The sequence below is a fragment of the Callithrix jacchus genome, chromosome 2 (assembly GCF_049354715.1).
Source record: "Callithrix jacchus isolate 240 chromosome 2, calJac240_pri, whole genome shotgun sequence".
Lineage (NCBI taxonomy): Eukaryota > Metazoa > Chordata > Mammalia > Primates > Cebidae > Callithrix > Callithrix jacchus.
Window position 1 is genome coordinate 133,404,090 of NC_133503.1, and position 27,464 is coordinate 133,431,553.

The following is a 27,464-nucleotide window of genomic DNA, read 5'->3' on the forward strand; positions in this document are numbered from 1 at the left end:
GGAACCCGGCCCAGAAGCTCAGGGCGAGGCCGAGGCGGCTTACGCTGCTTTAGCTCCTGCTCCGGGCTGGAGTTGCCAGGGCTGCCGCCGCCGCCGCCTCCTTCGGGCGGGCGCAGGCGGGCGGGCGGAGTGGGGGACTCTCCGGGCGCTGACATTTGCAGGCTGCCCTCCTGATTGGTCCCCTCGCCGAGCTGCTCACGGGTTCATTCAACTGTTAAGCACCTCCCCGTCTCTCTAAAGGACATTATAATGCAAGAAGCCCCCTTTTTAACCACAAACCGAATTTTCTTTCATTTAGGTGATCTATATATATCTATATCGTATAGCTTATAGCTTATATCTATTTTAAATAACTTAAAGCCGCTAAAATTTGGGGGGGAACAGCTTTCGCCCTGGAGCGGTGCGCGATGCTGTCTCACGCCGACCTCCTGGACGCCAGGCTAGGTGAGTGCGCGCCTCTCGCCCGGGCGGCCAGGAGAAGCCGGGGCAGGAAATTGTCAATTTGTTCCTTATTTTACCTTAATGCGACCTAAATGGACTAATTTCTTTAAAAGTAATTGTGCTGCATTAAAGTTTAATTTGATTTAACATCGCCTTAAAAAAAATCTATGGAATATGTAGATCCAAGAAAGGAGTTGGAGAATGTTGTTACTTTTTGTTTTTCTTATTTTTCCCTTCCACCCTCCCCCAGCCTTTTTTTTTTTTTTTTTTTTTTCTGAAAGGCGATATACCCCGTGATAATTTGTTTGGAGGTGTTTATCTCTCTCTTTTTTTCCTCTCCTGTTTGTTTTGATTTGGGATTTATTTCGCCTTCTTCCCCACCCCCCGTTTCTCTCTCCACACTACCTTCTTGTCTTCTCTCCTCCTTTTCTAAGTGTGGTTGAATTTCTTAAAAATCTGGCATAAAGGAGAAGCTGCTGCCATCAAGGCGGATTTGCTAAGTGTGCTGGTTGAGAAGGAGAGAAGCCAAATTCAACCTCACAGGCATCCCACCTTCTGCAAAGGATTCGATGTTGCCAGTGGCTGAGAGGAATGCGCCTTTTATTTCTCTGGAAAGAAAAGTTGAAATCTCTGAAGTTTAATTAACGGTTGTCCATAGAGTTCATTCGAATTTCCTTAATGCTATTTGGGTTGCTGGGCTCTGGGTTTCCGGATTGGGAATCTTTGGTGATGGATGTGACTCCATTTTCCAAACACTTTCTCTGATTTGAGGGGGAGGCGGAGCTGATTTGGGTTGATTTCGGGGGGTGGAAAGCTTGGAGGTTTATTCATCTTCCGAAAGTGAGAAGGAATCGGCTGAGGGCCGGAGGTAGAGTTCGTCAGGCCTCCGAAGCGCGGGTGCCGCAGCAACCGAAGAATTGTTTAATTTTCTTTCTGTCCCCTGCCCCCTGTGTCCGAAGATTTGCTCTCGATTTTCTGGGGCGCCGGGGGTACGGTTTATAAAAGGGATTCAGAGGCATGTTTTATTGCCATGACTGGGAGTGTTTTATTGTGAGAGAGACGAAAGATTGTGCTGTTTACTATGGAAGTCGGCTGCGGAGAGGGCAAGGGGCCGGGAGATGTTATTCCAAACCTACTGTACAAATTTTTGGGAACCCAGCTGAGTACCCTGGGAGTTTCTTCCTAGGGGCAAGCGTGGGTGTGGAGGGAGCAGAGGACGGGTGAAAGGAAGGCTGCACGGGGAAGACAGCCCCACCTGGCATCGCCAAGAAAGTAGTGACGGTGAACTCCTTGCCTCCTTAGGTATGAAAGATGCCGCCGAGCTTCTGGGCCACCGGGAGGCGGTGAAGTGTAGGCTGGGCGTGGGGAGCTCCGACCCCGGGGGCCATCCAGGGGACCTGGCGCCCAACTCCGACCCAGTGGAGGGAGCCACTCTGCTGCCCGGGGAGGACATCACCACAGTGGGCTCTACTCCAGCCTCGCTGGCAGTGAGCGCCAAAGACCCGGACAAGCAGCCCGGGCCTCAGGGCGGCCCGAACCCCAGTCAAGCCGGCCAGCAGCAGGGCCAACAGAAGCAGAAGCGCCACCGGACGCGCTTCACCCCCGCACAGCTCAACGAGTTGGAGAGGAGCTTCGCCAAGACTCACTACCCCGACATCTTCATGCGTGAGGAGCTGGCGCTGCGTATCGGGCTGACGGAGTCCCGAGTACAGGTACGCGGGGCTTGGGCTCTGGGACAGAAGGCAAGGACGGGGCGGGAGGATTTGGGCAAAGGGAGCAGTATCTTCCCTTCCCCTGTGGAGATCCTTGGCTGCGTTCAGGCTGTCTATGCATTCCCGTGTTGAGTTACCTCCTTCTCTACCCGGAAACTGGTCCCCATCGCCATCCCCAGTGGACACGCAAGGCCCCCGTCTCCGGCGGGTATAGCGACAACCCGGAAGAAGCTCCTCAAAATCGAAGCCCAGCGTTATCCGGCTGCAGGGTTCGCCTCCTCCTCCTGAGAAGGCAACCTAAGCGCCACCCCCCTCCCCCGCCGCCCGGCGGCCCAGCCTAGCGCGCACTTCAACTCCTGCTTCTGTTATCGACAAGTATCACCCGCTAATGAGTTTGTGTTAAGCGTTTGGATAAAAGGAGGAATGCAACAATTATACAGAAAACAAGAGAAAAGAACAAATAAGGCGAATGGGTGCCTTTAAAAAAACCCATGTTTCACAGCGTGGCTTTATTAAGTATCGCCCTCCCTCTGCACTCAGTCAAAATATTCTTAGTTTTGATGTTTGCAAAGGGTTTGAACTTTCACGGTCTACCAATAAGCAGGGGACAGCTGACGAGATTCCCACAGCCGGTGAGCCCCGTTTTGTTTTGGAGTCCGCTAAGGAAGCTGGGGTGGGGGAGGGGGATAAAGGCTTTCTGTTGCAGATATCCGGTCTGAAAAAGGGGCATTCGGGACGGGAAAGGTTGACAGGTAGTAGAGGAAATCATTGCTGACCCCTAATTCCCCTCCAACCACTCACCAAGCTGTAAATTTTATATAATCTAGAAAATCACACCTATAACTTTTCTGAAAATTGGGGAATAAAAGCATAAGCCTAGTGAATTCCAGATTTTTTTTGTTCGCCTTTTGAAAGAATGAAGACAACGGATCGAATATTTTACGGACAGGTGCCTAGAGGTGAAATTCCAAGCGCCACTACTTACTCTTGAGCTATCCATGGTGCTGAAAAAATCTTCCTTTGCCATTTGGTCGGTGGTGTTTTTTGTACGATTTCCTGGGTGTCATCAACCTGGTCAGTTTGTTAAACCAGCGCTACCTACTATTATAAATTAACTTTAAATCTTAGTTACTTTACATTTGATATAAGAAGTAAGCGATGAGAGCGTCCATAATCACAGCGTTGAATATTTCTCACTCCATTCAGCATTTCAAAGACAGTCTAAACGGAAAAAATAGAGCAACTTCTTCTGTTCTAATAGTAAATGAATATCATTGGGAATTTAAAATGGTCAAGTTAATAAAGTAATGTTGATTAACATAGTGATTAACATTTTTATTCAATGTAAGTCTGGGTGGTTTTGCTAGTGAAAGGCCTAAACAGTGATCTCCTAAAACTACACACTGAAAGAGTGCTAACTGCATAACTGTAAACATATATTAGTAATGCTCTCCAAAATTTTTACCTTTCATCTTTTAAAAATATCTGAAGTTGAGTTTTAACCTTTACATAAATATACAATTTCAATACTTCCATCAACACTGATGACAATGCTTGCTTGTAGGTTCGATCTTGTGGGTTAGAAATTCATAAATTTTATTTTTTGTCCCTTAAGAGAAATATTATCTATTAATTCTTGTTTTAAAGGGTAAAATACTGTATCTTAACCTAGACATACTGGCAATTCGTTTAAATTAAAATAGAACTTAGAATCACAAATAAAATATAATTGAACAACTGATTTTATGAAAAAGGAAACGAGGTCTATTAAACTTTATTAGGTCTTCCAAAGGTTAATGACAGTTATTCTTTTAATAGAAAAGGTTATAAATGAAATAAAATATAAGCTATGTAACAGAAATAGTTATTTTCAAAAAGTACAGAAAAGAATATGCAAGAAGAAAGAGACAAAGTACTCTAATTGTTCCAGCATAATGCTCAAGCAAAGATAATAGCTTGAGCCTACTGATAGGCACAATTTAATAGAATGGCAATTTCAATATTTTAAAAAATAATGTTCCATAGTTTAAAAAGTAATCAGATCAACATAACCTTCTTAATTAACTTTTCAAAATGATTAACATTATGTAATGTAATGCAAAAATAATTTATGGAAAATGTATTTACTTCACAATTCACTGTAACATTGCTCCTTGACCAAATTCAAATTAAATAGTAATTGGTTTATGTTCTTATATGATCAGTACTTCATAGTTGTCTTTATAGTTAACAGATTGCCACACACTCTTTTCTGTATGTGGGCCACCGCACTGATTAAAAATTATCTAAACATTTAATTCATTGCAATTGTATATTTTTAAAGATGTTTTTTGATTCTACACCAAATTACCCAATATACTTATTTTTAAATTTCTATTTGGTATATATTATACTTTTAAGTATTTATTAAAGCATCTCTACTCACATGGAGACCAATTCCATGTCTGATATCGCTCCTCTTTTCTGGCTAGTGTAATAAAACCATTCCTTTTATAGCATGCCATTATTAGAAACCAATTTCAGAATTATTTATAACCTGGAATGGCTTATTAAGCAGCAATGTGAGAATCATGCAAATTATGTGATCAAATGCAATATAATAAGCATAATCATTAGTCTCTAGCACGGATTAATTAACTTTCAATATTTTATTTACATAAAAACCAAATCAGTGAAATAACTTCTGCACAGTCAGGCTTGCCTTTCAATATTTTATACGAACAAAAATAATGTGCTGTAATTCCATTGACCGTGTCCCCCAGAATGGCCCTGTCACCTGCCACATCTTAATAGGGGGACAAGCTGAGAGTATTTTCTAGTTTTCTAATGGAATGAGAAATTGCATTTTCTTCCTCTCCCAGCACTATTAAAGTGTAATGAATTCGGCCCAGAGTTCACGGCTGGCTGATCGAAATGAACCTGAGATCTAGGCTTTAATACAGCTCCCCAAATTTCCTCCCAAATCTTCACATTAATCATTGCTGGATTCCAATGAGATCTTCATAAAGCATTTGCTTCAAGAGGGAAAAAGTAATATTCTCTCTTTCTCTCCCTCTTTCCTCTATTTCTCAGCCATTTATAGCTGGGGAATTAAACGGGCTATATATTTTAAAATACATTTACAGTATGTCTATATTACTGTAACAGCAGATATCATGAAAGTGGATTTTTAGATTCCAACCTCCATTAGATTCTCACTGTTGTATTAAGCATTTTCCAAGAAGAGCTGCATTTCAAACTGAGTACAACGTTGGCCTGTGGCTGTGGTTAATATATTTTCTGGAGTTGTCATTTGCACATTCTGAAAATCTCCCTTAGGTTTTGCCTGCATTTTAATCCGTCATGCTCTAGTTTTCAAGTGGAAACATTCACATTTTAAAAACATATGCATCGTAGCTTGGAACGGAGGTGCTCAGACTCCATGTAGATTTCCGCCCCCCCATCCCAGTAAGCCATGAAACATAAAAAAAATTTGTAGCCATCATTTGACTACTAACCCTCAAACATAATTGAGCATGATTTTTCGATTATTTCTATAATATTTAGTTCTTTAACAGCTGTTGTTTTCCGCCTGTGCCTGAGCAGAGCCTAGGTTCAGAAACCATCCTGGTAGTCACATTTTCTATTGAAATTCTACTGGGCAACCCTCCTCTTCCTCTTTCTTTTTTCTGCTCATTCCCTTACACTCCCTCCCCTCAAACAAACATTTCGGGATTCACTGGAACTTCTAGGTTGTTAGGAACCGGTCTTGACTTTATAAGACACCTTTCAAAACAATTCGGATGCAGTTTGTCAGGTGTGGGAACCGTTTGGTCACAGACACCTTCTTGTCTACCTCCCCCGAGTCCAGCCTTGGGTGGGTGCTGCACAGTGACTTGCGGTCTTAGGTCTTCTCGCTGTGCCTTCCTTTCCTCCTGAGAGTTGCTCTCCGCCTAAGGCCGCTAACAGCTCAATCGGGTCTCATTGATCCCATTCACCGTCCAGAGCCCTGCTGCCTCATTAATCCGTTGTGCCACCAGCTCAGGGGCTGCAGCTGGGAAGAGACGAGACCCGCTTGCCCATCGCCGACACTGGGATACGCAGCAATCTGAGAAATGGGATAGAAACCACAGGAAGAAAGTGGTAGGTGACGGCGCAGGCACGGTAGAAAGGCGAGGGCCGGCCCAAAGCTGAGGGAGTATTCTAGACGGCAGTGCCGTTAAGCATAGAGTAAGTCTATGCTTGCCTGGGCATGAACACACCGCTGAACATTGCTGGCTCACCGAGACCGAGGGCAGGTATGTTCATACCCCTAATATATAAAAAGTATATTTTATCTGATATTTTAGCTTGCAGAGTAAACACTAAATAGGTTAGATTAACGGATGAACAACCTTTTTGGCCACGGATATGGTGGTCAAATTGTGTTGGCCAAATTCTAAGAGGAAACTCAATCAGTACCTGAGCTGTGTCCCACATCATTTATATTTAGGCACAGTAAACTCCAGCTGACTAGACTTTAAATTGCAAGTCTTCCAAGCAGGCCTGCTGGCAAATTACTATTATTATTGTCATTTAAAGAGATCACATTCAAATAGGGGGAAATGGGAGTTATCTTGGACTGGCAGCTTATGTGATATCTTTCAGGCAGAACTCTTCTTCTGTGATAAAGAGTTTGACATACCTAGGCAAATTTGCCTGGTAGGGTCTGAAATTCCTGAGCCACTGTTAAGAAAAAAGAGAATAGAAGGCTATTTTCATTTGGAGTATATTTTATTAAACTTATTTCCCTGAAAAAGGACATTTGGGTTTGTCGAAGCAAAATTAAATTTGACTCATATGTCGCGTGGTGAAATGTGACCTCCTTTAATTCGTATTGGTTCGAACATCTGCTTTTAGTTTATAGATGAAATGGGGCAACCTGAGGGAATCGGAGGCCTTGTTACTTGGGATCCTTAGTAAGTTCCTGAAAAGAATAGACTTGAAGGCCCCTGGGGCTCAGGGCTTCTGCAGCATGTTCCAGGACACTCGTACAGCCCAGACGAAGGTGTTCATAGAACGGTCTGGGAATGAGGCACGGAGAGTTGTGGCAGTAGCACCAAGCAGTATGGGAATCAGAAGTCACGGTGGAGACCCAAACCACACTGTAGCTCAGTGGCGCTCACTTTCCCACGCAGATCACTATATTAACCTCTCCGCCTGTCAACCGTGGCGTTAGGGGTTTTCCTTTGTCTTTCGATTTTGAAACTATCTCATCCACGGCCCCTCATCAATTTCCAAATTTCCAGTGTTTCTGAAAATTCTATAGCCTATCAGTGTTATAAGGCATGCTATTAAGCCACATGGGTACACGTTTATCTTCATTTGTATACCTGTGGGTCGAGCTTTGACACATGCCTGACTGCAGACCTGTGAATCTGTGCAGTGCATAGAATGTGCAGGGGCGTGGTGAAGACCACACCTTGGTGTGTTTGCACAGTGCGTGAACGCTGCGGGGCACGAGTTCTCAGGAGCACGGGACTCTGCGCTTGGTGGATGCAGGGGGCGCCAGCTGCCAGGAGCTGGTGGGGAGCCACGGCTCCGACTGGGTTTGGGGGTTTGTCGGGCCGATGGCACTTGTTTCTCCTGGGGCAGAGCGGCTGTATCCGCCCCAGCTCCCCGGCTGCCCGGCCGACTAATAGCGCCCTGTCTCCCGCCCCTCCCGCTCCAGGTCTGGTTCCAGAACCGGCGAGCCAAGTGGAAGAAGCGCAAGAAGACGACCAACGTGTTCCGCGCGCCCGGCACGCTGCTGCCCACGCCAGGCCTGCCTCAGTTTCCTTCGGCTGCCGCCGCCGCCGCCGCCGCCATGGGCGACAGCCTGTGCTCTTTCCACGCCAACGACACCCGCTGGGCGGCGGCCGCCATGCCGGGCGTGTCGCAGCTGCCGCTGCCGCCGGCGCTGGGCAGGCAACAGGCCATGGCGCAGTCGCTGTCCCAGTGCAGCCTGGCTGCCGGGCCGCCGCCCAACTCCATGGGCCTGTCCAACAGCCTGGCGGGTTCCAACGGCGCGGGGCTGCAGTCGCACCTCTACCAGCCCGCCTTCCCCGGCATGGTGCCCGCCTCCCTCCCCGGTCCCAGCAACGTCTCCGGTTCGCCCCAGCTCTGCAGCTCCCCGGACAGCAGCGACGTGTGGCGGGGCACGAGCATCGCCTCCCTCCGCCGCAAGGCGCTAGAGCACACAGTCTCTATGAGCTTCACTTAATGCAGCCGCGCTCCGGCCCGCTCCGCCCCCAGCACCGCCCCCGGGGCCGCCCCGAGGCCCTTCCGGCGCGCGCCCGGACCCCGGCGCTCTGCCCTGTCCCGCCCCTGTTTTCCGCCCTGTCTCGTTTAGTCCTCGCCCCTCTCCTACACTCGCTCGGGCTCACCCCTAGCCCCAGCCCGCGAGGCCTCCCCTCCGCCTGGTTTCGCTCGCCCGCGGTCCCTGGTCTCCCGGCCGCCCCTCTTCCCTCCCCACCCAGGTGCCCCCTAGGCCCGGTCTCCAGCGCCTCAGCCCACCCTTCCCGCCATCCCGGACTCCCCGCTCGCGCTGGACGTGCTCGTGCCCTTCTCCCGGCCTTCTGCCTGGCGGCGTTCCCACCCACACCTTCGACGCGACGCCTACCACCCCCCTCGCCAGCCGCCTCCTCTCCGTTCCCACACTTTGCGCCCTCCTCCCGCGCCCGGCAAAAGCATCCTTCCCGCCATTTTACGTACCAGGGAGTCGACTCAGGATCTGAAATCAGACACCAATGGACTGGTTTGTGGGCAGAAACACACACACTCGCACTCGCTCACGCTCAGACGCTACACACACGCGCGCACAGACACCTAGGTCACACACGGACGTGTTCAAGGGACAGCACAATGTTAGGGATTTTTGTCTTAAAGGAGGACAAGCATCTGCTACCAACCGCCTCATCTGAGGGCCCAACTGCTATACTTTGATTTGTCCTTGTACTCTTCGAGCTCCTTTCTTTCCTTTCCCACCACCCTACCCTTGCCCAGTCCACCCGGTCACATCCGTGGAGCCCTCTCTTGGCTTGCAAGAGAACGCTTTTATTTTTATTTTATCTGATTTTTATTTTCTTACGCACAATTGTGTGAGGGTGTAGAAGGGAAGGCTTCTCCGGAGGAACGCGACAGTGGATTGGGTGGCTGGAGTAGACTAAAACAGTCATGTGACGAGGGAGAGGTGATCTGACCCATTTTGATAGGTCTTTATAAGGAGGAATAAAATAAACATGTAAGCAGAATTTTCTTTTGTAAAAGCAAAAGTCACATCTCTTTTCTGGATCCTTCAGGACTGGGGTTTGTTTGCTTCCTTTTCGGTTTCTCTCTTCTCGCTGCTCTGTGCCCTTGGTTGTTTTGTGGTGGTCCTGTCGTCCCTCGTGCCCCTCGGCCACCTGCCGGCCGCCGATGGAGGCACTCGGACATCTACAACCCTGCAACTTTGTACAGAGAAACACAATCAGCTCTTTCTGCATGTGCTGGTCAAATCCAAACCCAGAGAACAGAAGCGCTTTCTAAGAATGAACAAATATGTGAAATAGGATGTTTTGTGTAGATAAAGCATTCTTGTTACATACTGGTCAATTTGTGATATGTTTTAACTGAATGTCTGTGTTTATTTATGGAATTCGGTTTTCTTAATAAATGTTTGAGCTAATATAAAGCATATTATTTGACTTTTCCGGACAAGTTTATATCAAGTTAAATGTAAATCGATAAAATAAAATCATTTTCAGTATGTGACATAGAGAATGATGGGTTTTGGTGTGACCTCGAACGGCGGGAGGGGTCTCGTGGGAGGAGGGGCCAGTCTTGGGAATGGTCATATTCGAGGCAGTTGGCTGGGACCGGGCGTCCAGGTCACGTGGGCCCTTCACCCTGCGGTGGGCTTGGGTTCTGTTTCTGGGGGCACGGTCAAGTCTCCGCGGCGGGGAGGCGAGCTGGGGCCTGGCTGCTAGCGCCTCGCGTGCGAGCTTGGAGCCTCTTGAGGCTTCTCGGCCAACCTAGGCTTCAGAGGCCGAGGTGGGGCTCTGAGCGTCGCTGTCGGCGCGAAACGCAGGGCCCGAGAGTTTCTCGGATGAACGGTGTCCCTGGGGCAGTGGCGCGGAGGGCGCCTCTCGCGGGTTGCGTGCGCGTGATGGGGCTGCAGCGAGAGGAAGGGGATCACAGTTCGCACCCTCGGCCTTCTGAGCCGCGAGCTCTGCCCTCCGGCACCGCCCCAGCCGTCTCAGATCCCAGGTACCAGCTGGAAGCAAGGCCCTGGCTCTTGCCTCCCCCCAGGGCCTAGGCCTCGTTGGGGCCTTCCCTCAGGTGACGGCGCCCCTCAAGTCCCCAGACCCAGGCTCCGCTTCAGATACCCGGGGCCTCCCGATAGCGGCAAATATGCTTCTACAGAAGAGGCGTGTCCGGGACGACCAGCGCCTGTCAGGGCTTTCCCCCACCCCGGGGCTGCTCTGGTTTCCTCTCAGGGTTCCTGCTGGCTGTGTGCTAACCTCGAATTCAGCCACGTGCTCAGGGAACTGCCCCAAAGGCATAGGGGAAAAAAATACTGTTTTTTCCGTCGGCCGAGGGGAAGGTTGCAGTGTGTTTTAAACTTGGAGGCAAATCGATATCACAGGCTTCTTTGGGAGGGCTAACCAAAATCAATCTTGTGGTTTGAAATTTAATGGTCATTATAGGCATTTAGAGGGCACCCCTTTTCCCACGGGAAGACTTCTCATTTGGTTGCCTCAGAGTGTAAACCCTAAAAAACACCCTCGTGCTAAAATACGTCTGGGCTACATGTGAATTTGAGGAGCTGTTGTAATCGTTACTCAACTAAGAGAACACAATGGAATCTCAGAGATGAGAATAAAAAGCTATGATTCTTGATGATAAAAATAAATCTGTTCATGTTACCTTAGGAATTTTAATTAGAGATAAATTGGTGGGTGGGTTCACAGGATATTTCAGTTCTACATTTTCTAAAGACTATTTTTAGTATAACATTAAAATATTAAGAGAAAACATGCTCATTTTGAATTTCATACAAGAATGGAACATTTCTGTATTTGAGAACTCATCCAAGAATTTAGCAGCACACAAGCACCAAATTTCTAAAATATGAGTTGATGAAAAAGACTTTTCCTTGTTTTTACATTTTGTCATATTCTCTCTTATTTTAATGTTCTTTAAAAAAATGAAATCGTGGATACTGTAATCTCAAGTCACATTTAAGAGATCAGTACAAATTACAGATTGCTTCACCAGTGCTCATGGAACGTTGTTTACAAGGATGCTAATTTTACAGCTTTTTATGCTGCTATAAAGCATAACTTTATGATGTAGGAATGCAATAAAGGATGCTAAATGGAATCTTTAAAAATTGTATTTCTCAAAGGCAAGGGAAATGGGATCTTTCATTGGAAAAAAATGAGCCAACTCAGAACACTGATGAGAAGTTGCAAATCAACTCAAATGATAGATGCTTTCAAAGATACTTATATTTCATAATGGAGTGTTTATTTATCAATATTATAATGAAACTATATAGAGTTTTTCACTTGACCTGACTCTGGGCTAACATTTGTTTCTATAGCAATAGATTTTTGTATTAAGAATCCTGAACATTTTAAAGTCATATATGCCATTAGGTTAAAGGAAGGCAAGCTGGCCTAAATTGTTAAGGTTGACAGTTTAGCAAAGATAAAAAGAGGAGAATAAGAATCTCAATCACAATCCTAAAAGATTTCTGCTTTTTGAGGGAGAAATCTAACAACAGAATAATGCTTCTTTTTTTTTTTACTCATCATTAACAGCAATTCTGACTCAAAATTGTTAAAGCTCTAATAATAATTAATTAAATTTAACAAGGGAATCAAGACACTAACATTGAATAGTATCAGAACACAAAGCAGGTAAGTCCAACATGCTAGATGTTGCCTCTAGTAATTGTACTTTTTGCTGAGTACCTTGTTTGGTATTGAATACTGTCACCACATACTAACTGGAAACACTAAATCCATTATGATGTAACCATATGATTAATTTATTTTAATATACAAGTTCATTCTTGTATCTTTATTTTTTTTCCCTCAGAATTGGTACTAAACATCATACATGCCATACAAGGGATGGCATAGTAATGATGTTGCACTTAGATTATCTTTTGTTGATGGTGGAAGAAATATGATGTGGGAATGCAACCTGCTGAAGACAATGTTAGATATTGAATGCAAAACAGCATGCAGAGCAGTTTGGGTAAATCAAGGTAGATGTGCATACAGACATGCAGAGGAAATTCTAACTTTGGGGCAATTTATGTTTGGTGCCCCCAATGACAGCTTTTCCTCAAAATGTAAATGTGTTTTAAATTTATATTGTGGACCTTACATTTACTTTTTTAGGATAAACAAAAAACTTAGCCCACAAATATGTGTATTCTAGTAATGGCAGTAGTTAACCTGTCAGTTGAAATAATGTAACCTTCCTTTTCTCCTTTTCATGACATAAAGATAATCTCATCTGAGGGCATTTATGTGAAGAAATAACAGCATGGCATGGTGAAACTACTGGCTCGTTAATCCTGGCATCTACTTCCTACAGGGTTCCTTGATTAGTTAGATTCATTCACTGGGCATTTCGGAGTTTTTGATTTGTCACCATTGGCTAGGTTCACAGAGTTCAGGCTAAATTGAGCCAGAAGAAATGTTTATTAGTAATTTTGTAGTACAGGCTACCCAATAATTCAGCCCAAATATCTCATCTGAAACATATCCATTCACCCTCACTTCTAATGTGGGTTGCAGCTGTGTTCATAGGGAATTGAAAAGACGTAAGTGATTGGGCATGTATTTTCTAAATTATTAATATGATGGCTAATAGCTGTAAACCCATCTTTGTATCCAATGCAGAAATTATGACTTATTTTAAAAATGAAAGCTGCAACAAAGGGGGGCACCCCCTGCCTGGCTTTCTGCTAAGTCTCTTCAGTACAGAGCTTTTGGTATAGGAACCATGGCCAATTTAGCATGTGGCCATTACGGAGAGACACGGAACAATGCCTTTGGCTCTTTCTAATGTGTGCACTATCAAAACAAGGCATGGATTTAGAAGACTTACTAAAAAGTGCTATTAAGGAGTTTTGGGTATGGGCTACACAGAGGGCCATCTTTTGATTTTGATGATGTCATACGTGCTATACAAGTGATGGCATGGGGACTGCACTTCACACCCTTGGCCTTCTGAGCCCTGCGCTCATTAGTTGTCTGTCCTTAAGCAGGCATAATTAGTTGTTTGTACAGTTAAGCTGCATCTTCCATCCACATGATCAAATATCTAGTATATGGGTCTGAACTTCAGACCCATACTGGATTTGAGATACAAGTGTATTTGAGATATACTTGTTGCAGTTGCTCATGCTGCCACAATCCCTCTCGGTTCTGTGTTGAAGTAATTCAATGAGGAAATATATAATTAATCCACATGACATACAGAGTATATGTTCTTTGTATCTTTCACTGAAATGTCACAGGGCTTTATGTACTTTTGCTCCTCCTGGTTTTTATTGAATCTATTTAAGATAAACTCAAGGTCAGATTAAGAACTATAGATGCTCTTTAACACGGAAAAGATTATATGTGATCCTTAAGAAATTAAAAATAAAAACATTAAATTATAAAACAAAACATAGATATACTGAAATTAAAATAAGTTCTTTTTAGATTTGCCAATTGCACAATTCTGAATGAGTTAAGTGAAGCTGAACTGGTCTCTCTTTTTGCTACCCTTGCTTTATTAATTATCTTTATTAGTCTATTATCTTAATGCTTAGGTACTCTGATATTGATTTCAAAAATAACATTTTTAGAGGGTATTATTTCATTACTTCCACTCCAGTACCTTGCATTTGAACTCCATCTTTTAGTTTACACAGCTCGTTGTCTCATTTGAATCATGGCACCATTATGAAGTAGATATTTTAATCCCTGTTGTATAGAGGAAGAAATTGAGACTCACGAAGGCTAAGTAACTTGCCAAAGGTCATATCCCTAATAAGTGGCAGAGATCATTCTTTAAGTTACATTTTTGGGTCATTAAGCATTACCATTGTGTGTGTAACATATAGACATTTCCTCTATTGTTAAAATATTTTCAGGGAATAAAACTAAATATCTTTACTTAGAAGTTTAACAGTCCACCCTTGTAATTTAAAAAGAGATGCTTTGATAGGACGTGATAACTGCATCAAAATAACACATGGTTTCAAGAGTCTAGAAACACTCCTGTCCTATGGAACCTCACCCTCTTTCCAGAGGTTAATTTAAGATAGCTCAGCCACCGAGAAGACTCTTAATCCCGTAAGAAATCTTTATCAATGAAGTTGTCTCCTTGTGACACAAGCTCTGGGCTGAGGTGGCAAGAAACTTGTGAAATAGCTCTCGGGCTGCTTTGAAAGGGGTGGCATTGTAGATGGACAGTGGAAGGAAGAGGATCTTGAGTCTTTTGGTGCTTTTCTTGTCTGTCCCTGCAAGATTTTATAGGGAGATATTTTGATGGTGCTTTTATGTATTATTAAAAGAATTACAACTTAGCATAAACTGCATGTCATTTTTCTGGCCTCCACATATTAGGAATCCAGTGCCAATCACAGATCATAAAATCTTAGCATTTGAAGGGACCTTTGAAATCATCTCATTCAAATTTCCTGACCACAGTTGTCCCTCTTTTATTTCTCACCAAGTGGACTTGCAGGCTCTGTTTGAATGCAAGGTAGTTGCCTTTCATTGGCCTGCCAGAGTCCTTCCTTTCACTGAGCCTAGTCTGTCTCTTGTCTCCTGGTTCTTTCTATAGTCTTACCTCAGGAAAGACTTCATGTCACAGCTCTTACTACTGAAATGATTTTTTCTTTTTAGTCTTCTTTTATATATTAATACCAGTCAGCCTAATACCCATAAGCTGTGCTATGGTACTAGATAAAATTTATTCCTCTGGCTTAACACAACTAGGATATTTTTTTCTTGCTCACACAAATGTCACTGTGAGTGAAGCGAATCTCTAGGAGAGCTCCTCTCCATGTCCAGTGATCCAAGCAGGTTTCATGTTGTGACTTAATCACCCCATTATGGGGTTTCCATGGTCTTTTTGGGAGGAGGAACAAACTGGAAGTTTAAACTGGTTCTTAGTACTTTCGTCTAGAAACTTCTACTCAAGGTCCAGTAAGTAAGAAATAATTACAAAGCTTCCCCTGATTGCAGGAGGACTGGCAAATGTGGAACACATGAATACCTGGTGAATAGAACATATCTCTGCCATAATCTTATTTTCTCAGTGATAAATACTCTTAGTTTTCTCATTTAACATGTTTTCCATACTTACATGTAAGTCAACAATTTTTTGTGTGTGCTTGTTGGCAAGGCATGTAGGTGGGGGTACCAGAGAAATATATAACATCCAAGCTCTTCAAGGAGTTTATCATATAATTGGGGAGATAAGACAAATATATTTTAAAAAGAAAACCATACAAGGCAATTTATAATGGATTGATCAAGTTCTAAGTACTCTGATCTATGTCTCAAATGCAATGGAAACTCAGAGAAGCAGGAGATCATTGTGGGGTAGAATTCCTGGCCAGGCTTCCTGGAGGAACTGGGTCTTATAGGATAACAAGGTCACCCTCTAGGATTTTATTCTCCACTTTTGTTTTATTCTGTTGAAATTATTTTGACCTTTCCCTGTGGCTCTTATTTTCAGATCTATAAAGTATGTTTCTTGTATTTATATATATTCTTACTGAATTCTCCACTAGCCTCTTCAATGTGGAATCATTAACCAGATTCAAGTCTCTGATGGCCAGGGTTAGACATGGTGGGCCACTTGCCAGACTCACTTTAATAGCCATTCATAATCTGATATAGTGTTTTACTATCTCTGATATTCCTTGAATGGATATATTTGAGCAATGTGATTCCCCAATATCTAGCATAGACTCTGACACATATTAGGTGTGTAACAGATGCTTATGAAGTTGATTTTAGATAAGATGTGCTGGTGTTAAAGCTCCCAGCTTATTTCACTTGCTATGATCTATCATCATGGTGGGGTAGTTACCAACTAAAAATACATATAGTAAAGAGCTTACCTCATTATTAAGGTAAAAATTAAATCACTCCTGACAAGCAAGATAATGCTTTTATTCCCACAAAAAGAGATCATCCTTATCCTCTGATGAGCACAGTGCTCACTTGGAGTAAACTAGTCACCCATGGGAAGCTAATTACCTTTTCCAAAGAACTGGGGTACCATGTAATGTCTTCAAAAAGGTAATTTAGTAAATGATGCCCTATTATCTTGGAAGAGTTAATATGCCTCTTTTAGAAACTCCAGTGACTGGATTGTCTCCCACAATGAAGGGAGGAGCACACACTTGCCAGGAAACCAGCTATCTGAGATTTCCCTGTTGGAAGACTTAAGAGCTTCATTTTCATTTTAAACCTAGTGGTTTCTCTGAGAACTGGTTATGTGCCATAAGCCATTTTAAATTTGAAGAGTGATGATCAGAATTTTCTCCTTAGGCAGAAGAACTCCAGAGGAAGCACTGTGAGCTTCTGATAGAGGTTGTTTTGGGTTCAGGTTAGGAGACCATTGCTTCTCAGAGAGGTGGTTTGTTTTTTAATTATAGAAGAACAATCCTTGTCCAGTCATAACTCTGCTATATTTGGGAACCCAGAGGAAATGCATGGTTTGGAAAACATAGTTATAGTCCTTGGTCATCCATTACCTGGCTGTATTTTTAGTTCTGTCACTTAGCAGCTGTGTATTTCTATTTCCTCATCTAAAATCTGAAGCTCTTTCCCAGTGCTGACCATTTCTACTAATGGGACAACTCAGCTTAAACATAATCAAATACCTGGACTGGTCTTTGTCTAATCTGTTTCTTGTCCCTTTTTTTTCTGGAGATAGGGGCTCTGATTCTGAGTCAAGTTAGCGTTGTGTTAAGGTGGTGAAAAGGTAAGCTCATGATATCAATGCTCTGCTGAAGAGCTGCTGCCACTGACGATGTCACTAGCTTCCTTGTAATAGGACCCAGGGAAAGGATTGGGACTCTGTAGGAATTGTTTTACAGAGTAGGAAAGAAGAATTGGAACATGCAAGGATATAACTTCTTATAGACAAACGTGGCTGTGCAAAAGAATTCTCATTCCTATCCTTAAACAACTAAGAAAATAAAAGCAGGGAGAGGGGAGCTAGATGCTAGGCTTTCCCTTGGGTTTGTTTGTCATCTAACTGAAAAGGAGAAATTAGAGAGAAAATAGACAACCTAGACATATGCTCGTATAGGAAGCACTCAGTAAATTTTGGTTGAATTGATTAGATTCAAAAAGTACCAGTTTCTTATGTAAAGTTAGTGGAACAAATGGCCAATGACTTAGAAGCCTGAGGGGGTAGTTCCGGCATATTTATTTCGTTGCCAAGGCAATGCCAGGTGTTTGTGACCACATGGGAGAATGACAAGAATGGGCAGCCTAGTGGCTGCTCAGGTGAGCATAGGTCCACAGACCAAGAAGTATCTCTGCTCCTAACCACTCTTTGTGTGTGCATGAAGGCTAATTGTTCAAGTCCAGGGGAAACTGGTGAAGTATGTGAAGTTTTTGTTGAGCTGTCAGCTTTCTTCCTCCCTCAATATTTTCAAGATTATAGGACCTTATCTTTCAAATTCCTTCCCCTATTAAAATAGAAAATTAGCTGAGATCATTTACATTTTGACTAAGTAGACTTACAGCAATATGCTAACTTTCTATTTTAAACTCTTTAATTTTAGTATAGAAAGAATGCTTTTATCCTAATTCATGAAAAGAACTTTTAAGCAGTAAGACGCAAGAGTGATGTTGTGGGTAGAATTTGCACAGGGGCCTTCTGCAGTTTAAGGAAATTATATACACCTGAAAAGAATCTACTTTAATTGTTTGGGAATGCTCAAGGAGCTGGAGCAAGAGGGGTGAAGAAAATATTCTTTCTTTGGGAGGTGGGAACACAGATGTTTGTTTCCTTGTTCTTTATACTGTATATTATACATGCTTATTTCTTGGACATATTTCACAATAACAAAAGAAAAAACGTACCAGTAGTGATTGCTTCCCTTCCCAAAAGCCCCGTCTTTAAACATCATCTTTTCTAGAGTGATAGCCTACAAGTTTCCTGAGGGGTTGATTGCCACACAGCTGCTAAATATAAAGAGGTACCTTTAGGGATGGTTGACTTCTCCTACACGAAGCCCAAGCCCTGGCCTCCCGAGTCACCTTTGTTTTCTGGTGTTCCAGTAGGACTTGTTAAAAAAAAACAAAACAACAAAAAAAACCCCACCCCTTTTCCTTTCCTAGCTCTAGTCCTCTGCTTTAAAATTCCCAGAGTTCATTCTTACTGTGTAATATCCTGCCCTGAGTTTTCTTCTTCCTTCCTATGGTAATCCCATTATTCTGTTTTCCCTCCTAGACAGGCAATCCTCATCCTCCTGGCCCCCAATCTTCGCAGCATCAGAAACACCTGCACTTGGGGTCAGGTCTGGGGAGAAGCAGCAGCTGGACATATTGCTCAAGCACCTCTCAGGTAATGGGGATGAGGGTAAGAGGGAAAACTGGGGGGGTCTCTAGGAGTGTAATCCAGGAAAGTCTGCCCTGGAGCACAGGGATAGATTGAGTCAATGAAACCTGAGTTTGGGGAGAATAACATTCAGGACTTTTGTTTCTTAATTTGTGTGTCTTGATGATTAGTTTAGCTATTTTCTGGCCTGAATGCATGATGCCTGACACTTGTTAGATGGCAAAAATTATTTGTTGAATAAATGATTCTGGAATGGTGAGACGGAAATGCAATATCAATTTTGACTTTAGGTACCAGAAAAATGAGAGAGGAGTCAAATAATTTTCCATGCAAAAGTAAAAATCATATTAATGTAAGTTGCTTATGTAATCACTATGAAGCAGTTATATGTAAAATAAAATACTTTGAAATGAACTTTGAGTTCTATTTTGTAATAGTAGTAAATTCTACCAGGTGTCAGGTAGGCTGTATCAAGGTAGAAAGGGAGGTTACTGGTCATCTAATCTTACTGTTGCTGGTTAAATTATTCATGCAAATTATAGACCAAATTGTCATTTAGCATAGCTTACGAAGAGGATGCCCACCACCTTCTATGGGGTCCCCTTTCTTCTAAAACATCCTGATACCAAACTGAAACCATCCCCCTTCTGGCTTATCCTTGATGTCCCACAAAGCAAGTCTTAAACCTTTATTGCCTGACAGGTCCTCACATGTTTAAAGACAGCTTTTCCAGTCCTCCTTCTTTATTAAATTCTATGAAACAATTAAGGGGCTATGCTCAGAGGCACTGAAGTTCCCCAAGTCATCAAAAAAAACTTGTTTAGGCCAGGTGCAGTGGCTCACACCTGTAATCCCAGCACTTTGGGAGCCCAAGGCAGATAGATCGCTTGAGGTCAGGAGTTCAAGACCAGGCTGGCTAACATGGTGAAACCCCATCTCTACTAAAAATACAAAGATTAGCCAGGCATGTTGGTGTCCGCCTGTAATCCCAGCTGCTTGGGAGGCTGAGGCAGGAGAATCGCTTGAACGCAGGAGGCAGAGGTTGCAGCAAACTAAGATCGTGCCACTGCCCTCCAGCCTGGGTGACAAAGTGAGACTCCATCTCAAACTGACAAAAACTTGTTTAATCATCTTAAATAGAAGACAGATTTTATCCATAAAGAGCTTCAGAGTGTTCATACCCTTTTTTCTATACCAGACATTTAGATCAAGTTATTCTTTTAAATCAGTATTTCTCAGTCTCTGGGAATGGAGCTTAGGAATCTCATTTTACAGTTTGAGAACCACAGTTTCAATTGCTTCAGTTGTCCAGGTGAATTAAGTATGACTGATGCTGACCTCAGGAATGGGTCACATCTGGAAAGCAATGTTGAGCCTTTCTGGCCTCTCAGCCAATGGCCTTGGAAAAACGTTAAGTCTTTCACTGACTGAATATTAACATTATTCCTCATTAACTCTCTTATTCTCATTTACAAGCTTTCATTTCCCCTTTTTCTTAGTCATGGATTTCTCAGTTCTAGTTACATCTCCCACTGTAGGCCGCGACTGGAATTCTTTCAGCCTCCATATATCCTCAGCCCTCAGGTTGCCATTCATATGGGTAGTTATTTGCTCCCAACATTCAAGTTTTATGAGATTATTCCTACACTCAGTCCTTTAAATTACATTGCTCTTCAACCTTTATTTTTTTCCTAAGACTTCACTTATATACAAATGTTCATGTAACTCAACATGAATAAAATCCATTTATACCCTGTTATTCCATCTGGTTATGTTCATGGGTTATGTTCCCTTACAATCCTTTGACATATACCTACCTAATTTTTTAGTATTTATGGCCAAAAACACAGATGGCATTTTGTATTTCGTTTTGTATTTTGCTTCTGTTTATTTTTCATATTAGTATATATCTTCATATGCATAGTTTTAATGACTATATTTGTTTATAGCTTTTTCTGATTTTTAAATATTACCTGTTTATTGTAAAATTGTTAAATATAAGCATGTTTATTCACTCAGAATATATTTGAATGTCTGACTCTATAGATGCTCACCCAGAGTTAAGCACTATTAAGATTTATGTATCTCTCTCTCTCTCTGTGTGTGTGTGTGTGTGTGTGTGTGTGTGTGTGTAGATGAGAGAGACAGAGAGAGAACTATTTTAAAGAATTTTTTTGTATAAAAAGTCTTTCGAGTGAAAACACAACAAATGAAAGTCTTTCAGTTACTGCAACACTGTCCAGTATGGTAGCCACCAGCACCATGTGGCTATTTAAATTTAAGTTAGATAAAATCAATAGTTCTCTTTCTCAGTCACAATAGCCACGTTAAGTACTCAAAACCCACATGCGGCTTGTGTTTATTATATTGGACATCATCGCAGAAAGCTTTATTGGACAGTGCTGGCTCATAGCATTCTAGGGTATAGAATAAAGTTGCCCTGCTTCTTGCTGAGTTTCATGGGGCGCCATTCTGTGCTTTAGCTGTGGAATAGAACAATGAAAGTGGACAGTGAGTGTCCCTGAAGGCTTTTGAAGAAATGCCTGTAAGTAGGAACTTGGCCTAGTCCTGAGGTTTCTATCTAGATTTTAATGTAAAAACATTTTTAATGGGACAGGATGGGGAAGAAGAAGAAAGTCTTAACTACCAAGAGAATAGAATGAGACGGATGTGTAGTTCAGATCTAATATTTCTGTGCTTGTTATACATCACTACTAGAATCCATGCTTCAGTGATTTTCCGTCAGTGGTAACTTTTTTATCTAAGGGTTTAAAATGTATCTGTATGTAAATGTTTGGGCTATGCCTCGGTCATTTAGAGTGGGTATATGAGGGATGTGGTAAGGAGTGCAAGAGGAGAGAAACTATGACTTGAAGTAAATGTGTGTGTATATAACACACACACATACATGTACACTAAGATTTTCCTCCAGCGATGTCATAGCTATTTCAGCAGAACAAGTGTCTTACCACGTACAGCTTGTCCAGTGCCTGATCTGAAATTAGCCTCACTTTCTCCCCAGGGTATCCTTAGTTCCCTGTGGATCTCAAAACCAGTTATACATCAACACTCTGTGGACCTGTCAGATGTACTGCTAACGTTACTTATAATGCAGATTATGGTGGTGGATTCTGTATGCAGATGTGCATGGAAAGCCTGCAGATGCTGCAGATGTGCACAAAGAAAAAGCTGTTGAAAGGGCTTAAATACATTGCACTAGTGCCAGGCCTATTTATCACAGGCTAGTTACTGTAGTTACTGAGAATGCTGATGGATTTATTTCATGGCCTGTGTAGTGTAAAGTATGCAATGAGCAGAGGCTAAATTGAGCTGGTAGGAAAAAAATATATACATATACCTCCTATCCCATCCCAACTTCCCCCACCACAAATAATAAACAAATAAAAAGACAGAGTGGGTTTATATAAAGTTTTGAAGTTTCAAATAGTGACTTAAAAGTAAGCAATTAAATTTTGCTTTGGAGACTTGTAGTAATTTTAAAAACTGAAAGTTAGAATAACCTGGTGTGTTAGTTGCTGGCAATACTGGGAAATCACACAAGCTCATTATTGCCTTGGTTTATGGTATTGACCATGAGAGGGTATTATAGTAACCATTAATCTTTTAAACTATAAAATACTTTAAACATATTCAAATATAGAAAAAAAGTACAATGAACTACCATATATTCATCACCTAGATTCAATACTTTCAAGATTTTTATCCTATTTGCTTCATTGTTTTTCCCATTTAAAAAATATGTCCTAGTATATTAAAGCATATCTCAGACATTACAAATATTTTAATACACATCTATAAAAATATGGACAAAGATATTATTATGTTATTATTTGTACCCAAAGAAATAAACGATATTTTTTAGTATTATCTAATCCATAATCAAAGTTATTTGTCTATCTCAAAAATGTCTTTAGAGTTAGAGTCAGGTCCAAACAAGATTCATAGAGCAGAGTTGTCTTATGACTTTTTTCTTTTTTAGACAATTCAGTAACATTAGTAAACTTGTAGAGTTGGGCAACTATCATCATAATCGAGTTTTAGAACATTACCATTACCCTTCAAAATTTCTTCTAGCCCATTTGCAGTCAATCCCTGCTCCCACTTTAAGCCTCAGGCAGCCACCGATCTACTATTTGCATAAATTTTACTTTTTGGACATTTCATATATTAAGTCTTTTAAAATCTAGCATAGTTTCCCCCTCTCTCCCCTTTGCCTCCTGCCAGGTACTATTGTTCTGTAAAATGCCCTATTTTCTGAACTTGTCTGTTCACTTCTTGATGGTGTCATTTAACTTGTTACTTTATCCCCTCTCCTCCACATTTCTTTTAAATGGAATTAGGTACAGAAGAGCACCATCCAATAATACTCTTGCAATGATGGAAATGTTCTGCATATGCACTATCTAACGACTACATGTGGCTTTCCGGTACTTGAAATGTGGCTGTTGGGATGAAGAAGATGAGTTGTTTTTTTTTTTACATTTTAAATTTAAATATCTACATGGGCCATAGTAACTGTGTTAGATACTGAAGCCTCTAAGTATCTTAATCAGAATTAGTCCCAATGTTTTTGGGTATGAATTCTTCATAGATTCATATCAGGAGGTACGTAATGTTTACTTTTCCTACTTTCCAGGGATCCAGTGATTGACCACTAGGTTGAAATGGTAACAGCTTCATCTCTGTTGTAGCAATTCCTTATCAACACTTTACAATGTAATATTATTTGACCTTAAAAAGGAAGAAATTCTGACACATGCTACAACATAGATGAATCTTGAGGACATTTTGCTATATGAAATAGGTCATCCCAAAAGGACAAATACTGTATGATTCCACTTACATGAAGTACCTAGAGCAGTAAATTTGTAGAGACAGAAAGTAGAATTGGTGGGAGGAGAATAGGGAGTTATTGTTTAATAGATTAGTTTCAATTTTGCAAGAGAAAAGAGTTCTGGGGATGGCTGCCATTGACCTGTATGCTTAAAAATAGATCAGGTGGTCAGTTTTGTTTTATGCATATTTTGCCACATAAAAAAAGTAGTTCTATAAAGTTTCATGTTGGCAAAAGCCTGATTGGAGTACATGTAAGTGAGAATGGAAGGAGTAGAACTGGATAATCTAAATATAGGAAATTATTTGAAAATTTAAATATATACAAAGTCAGCAAAAAGCATTTTGAAATCCACTTATATGCTACTTAAAGATAAGCATATATTTTAAAGTTATTTTATATATTTTCCACATGTATGTGTATATTATTAAAGAAGTTTACATCATTTAAAAAGTCCTTAGGGAACATACCCTCCCTTTTTTCATTATCCTGAGGCACCTTAAAGGTGTTTAAACCACTCTTATCTTGGAATGCCACATATGGAAGAATCATACAGAGTAACCAGTTTAAGTTTCTTTAGAGGTTGTGTTTACTCAAGGTAAGCAGTGGTAGACCTGGCAGAATACCGATCCAATTTGATGTTCTTATCATTGTACCCAGCTGCTTCTAGTATCTCTCTTGAAAACTGGTTCTACTTCTTGCTTTCCCTGTATCTTTCAGTGTCCTCATTATTCGTGTAGCTACCAGGATTAAAATATGGAAATAGTCATTAATTTCCATTCTCCCTTCTTCTTCTGTCTCACATCTAATGACTTAAATCCTGTGGAATTCCTCTTTGTGTTATCTATCACACCTTCCTGTATTTCCTCATTTTAGTGATGCCACAATTGATCAGTGAGTTCAAGTGTTGATAGTCTTACCTTCATTGTTCAGTTCTATATCAACTTTTTATCTAATAATAGTTTCATCCATTCATAATATTACCCTTATCCTAATTCAGAGCCTTATTCTTTCTTGCTCATCCTTCTGAGCTTTTTGCTTTTCTCTTCATGTGTACTACTGCTTGGTTTGTCTTCTTAATTTATCCTTCTAATCCTGTTTCTGACTTACTCCAAAACTTCTCTATGGCCTTCCCACAGAAGTTACAGTTTGGTAGTATGTGGCCTACAAAGCTCATTTTTTGAGTTACTGGCAAAGTGCTATATATATTTTTAATTGAATGCCTTGGGGCAAGACATGACCTCGCACCAGGCTGCATGACTTTCTATTGCTTTTTAAAAACATTCTTTTCTTTTTTTTCTTCCTCCCTCCTTCCCTTCCTCCCTTCTTTCCTCCCTCCCTCCCTCCCTCCCTCTCCCCTTCCTTCCTTCCTTCCTTCCTTCCTTCCTTCCTTCCTTCCTTCCTTCCTTCCTTCCTTCCTTCCTGCCTGCCTGCCTTCGTTCCAGACGTCTTGCTCTGCCATGTAGGCTGGAATGTGGCGCAATCATGGGTCGGCACCTCAAACTTTTGGCCTCAAGTGATCTTCCCTCCTCAGCTTCCTGAGTAACTGGGATTACTGGCATCTGCTAACACACCTGGCTAATTTTTTCATTGTTTGTAGAGACAGAGTCTCTCTATGTTGCTCAGGCTGGTCTTGAACTCCTGGCCTCAAGTGATCCTCCCTCCTTGGCCTCCCAAAGTGCTGGGATTACAGCCACTACACCCAGCCTCTATTACATTTATCAACCTCAGTCACTCTGGTCTTTTACATTTCCTGTTTGTTCCTGTATCCATTTGAGTTTGCCATCTTTCCTGATATTTAGCACGGTGTTCAATGCACTAAATAATGTCTGCACTCTACTTCTCCAACTTTGTTTCCTCCCCTGCAGGAAACTTTTATTCTTTCCTTACCCTACCTCTCCTTTTCTCACCTCTTACCCTTATCCCAATACCTTTCAAATCAGCTTATCACACCTTATGACCAGTTTCTGGCTCCATGTGTGAAATTAATGGATGGATGAGTTTTTCTGACACTAGTTAGGCTTGTATAATCTCTGTCTTTGAGGAACTCATAGATGATGCAAAATATTGGTGGGTAAACAGTTCATTTTGATAGCAGATTAAAAAAGGATAGTTGTAAACAGGGGTGAATTCTGCTTGGGAGGTATGAAGGGCAAATTCTGCTTGGGAGGGCTGCATCTTCTAGCTTTCCCTAGCTGCTCCAAATCATTGAATTCTTTCTTTGTCCTTTGACCATACCATTCCTTAACACACACATTTTTTTTTTAGTTCTTTATATTTCCAAAATTAGATGACAGTCTCCTTGAGAATAGTAATTGTATTTGTCTTTTATTTATCTTTATCCTTCCCTGCTTATAATAGGTTCTCAAATTTTTCTTTCAATTCTATCAGTCAAAGTTTTTTGAACTATCATGTTGTTTCAAGCACAGAGGTTTATTGGACAGATAATTGAGACTCATGAAAGTGACAGGAGGCCCAAGGAACAGGCGTAGAAAATGGGCAGGAACCACAAGGGCTCCAGAGGCTAGGTAGCCTTAACAATCTGGCCAGCCAGCTGCTGTTTCTGTGGATACTGCCATCCTTGGTGCCTTCTTCATTGACCAGTCCTATCTGAGCCTTTATCTTTGGGTCATTCTCCCAAACTTCAGAATTCTAAGCAGCTCTGCCCTTCAGGGAGTTTAGAAACAAAGAATCTGTCCCTTTTGGTCCCATAGAGCAAAGCCTCTCACAAGACTATATGCAAAATAGATTCCTTTAAATAGGAAGAGGATTTGATATTGGGCAACTTTCACCACATGCCACCTGCAGAGGGAAACAACAACAACAAATAGCCACTACTAAAAGAGTGTATGTAACCCCTGCTTTGGAAAATCTGGCAGAGAAGTGATTTATGGTGAGGATCCTTGGGCGTGTGGAGTGGTAGGAAGAAGGTCAGTGGTGAAGGCTTTGAGAATTTAGGGCAGACAATAGTAAGGAGCAGACAGAATGTTGTTTGCTAACACAGCAGAAACAGAAAATTGTCTAGGTCAGATAAGGATCCCAAGGACAATCTTCATTATTGTATTTAGGGCTGGTTCAATCAGTAGCATTTTTGGCAGCTCATTAAGAGGTAAAAGTTGACTCATCAAGTTGGAGAGGCTAGAATGATTAAGAATTAAAAGATAAAAGAATCTATAGTAGAAAGCCTTCCTCCTATCTCTGTCCTTATACCAAAATTCTGCTTCTTAACAGGTAGTCATTATTATGTTTCCTGTGTATCCTAGAGATTTTTTAAAAAATCCATTAGGAACCAGTTTGATTATATGTTCTTTCCCCTTTGTGTGCACAAATGGTAACATTCTGTTTCTCTCTTCTGTACATTACTTTTTTTCACATAATGTACATTGGAGAGATTTCTATCTCAGTACATAAAGAACTTTCTCATTTTTTTTACAGTTGTGTAGCATTTCATTCTATGGATGTATTATAATTACCTGAGTCCCCTACTGGTGATCATTTAGGCTGGTTTTCGTCTTTTCCTATTACAATTATGCTGTAGTGAATAATGAACATTTATCATATCATGTGCCTGATAATTTCTAGAAGTAGAGTTGCTAGATCAAAGAATCTTTCATTTTTAATTTTATAGATAATGTCAAAACATCCTCCACAAGGGCTTAACAACTTAAGGACAAAATGTCCTCTACAAGGGCTTAATAAGTCCCAGTAGCAATTTATGAGAATGCCAGTTTGCCTAAGAACGAGGATGACTTTTAAAGATTCAGCCTTGAAAGACTGTATTTTCAGAGGTCATTTCTTAGTTCATTACTAGAGAAGTTTCTCTGAACGTCTAAAGCACCAGAACTAAGTAAGAAAGAAATCAATAAGGAAAT

The 27,464-nt window shown here is 41.7% G+C and overlaps 1 protein-coding gene and 1 long non-coding RNA gene across 2 annotated transcripts in view; both read left to right on the top strand.

The window, feature by feature from the left end:
* Positions 1–273: 273 nt before the first annotated feature.
* Positions 274–9,902, top strand: OTP (orthopedia homeobox). Its single transcript, XM_035291346.3, has 3 exons — positions 274–444; positions 1,744–2,153; positions 7,843–9,902. Exons 1-3 carry the CDS (start codon positions 408–410, stop codon positions 8,371–8,373), a joined length of 978 nt encoding a protein of 325 aa, XP_035147237.1. The 5' UTR covers positions 274–407; the 3' UTR covers positions 8,374–9,902.
* A 7,762-nt stretch (positions 9,903–17,664) lies between these two features.
* Positions 17,665–27,464, top strand: part of LOC128931361 (uncharacterized) — a 69,100-nt gene continuing 59,300 nt past the window's right edge. The window contains exons 1-2 of the long non-coding RNA XR_013532273.1: positions 17,665–17,775; positions 18,630–18,743. This is a non-coding gene — a long non-coding RNA (uncharacterized LOC128931361). The remainder of the gene's footprint in view (positions 17,776–18,629; positions 18,744–27,464) is intronic.

Coding starts and splice junctions, on each gene's coding strand:
- OTP (XM_035291346.3), top strand. CDS start 408: ATGCTGTCTCACGCCGACCTCCTGGACGCCAGGCTAG. Junction 445..1,743: donor CCTCCTGGACGCCAGGCTAG/GTGAGTGCGCGC, acceptor TTGCCTCCTTAG/GTATGAAAGATGCCGCCGAG. Junction 2,154..7,842: donor TGACGGAGTCCCGAGTACAG/GTACGCGGGGCT, acceptor CTCCCGCTCCAG/GTCTGGTTCCAGAACCGGCG.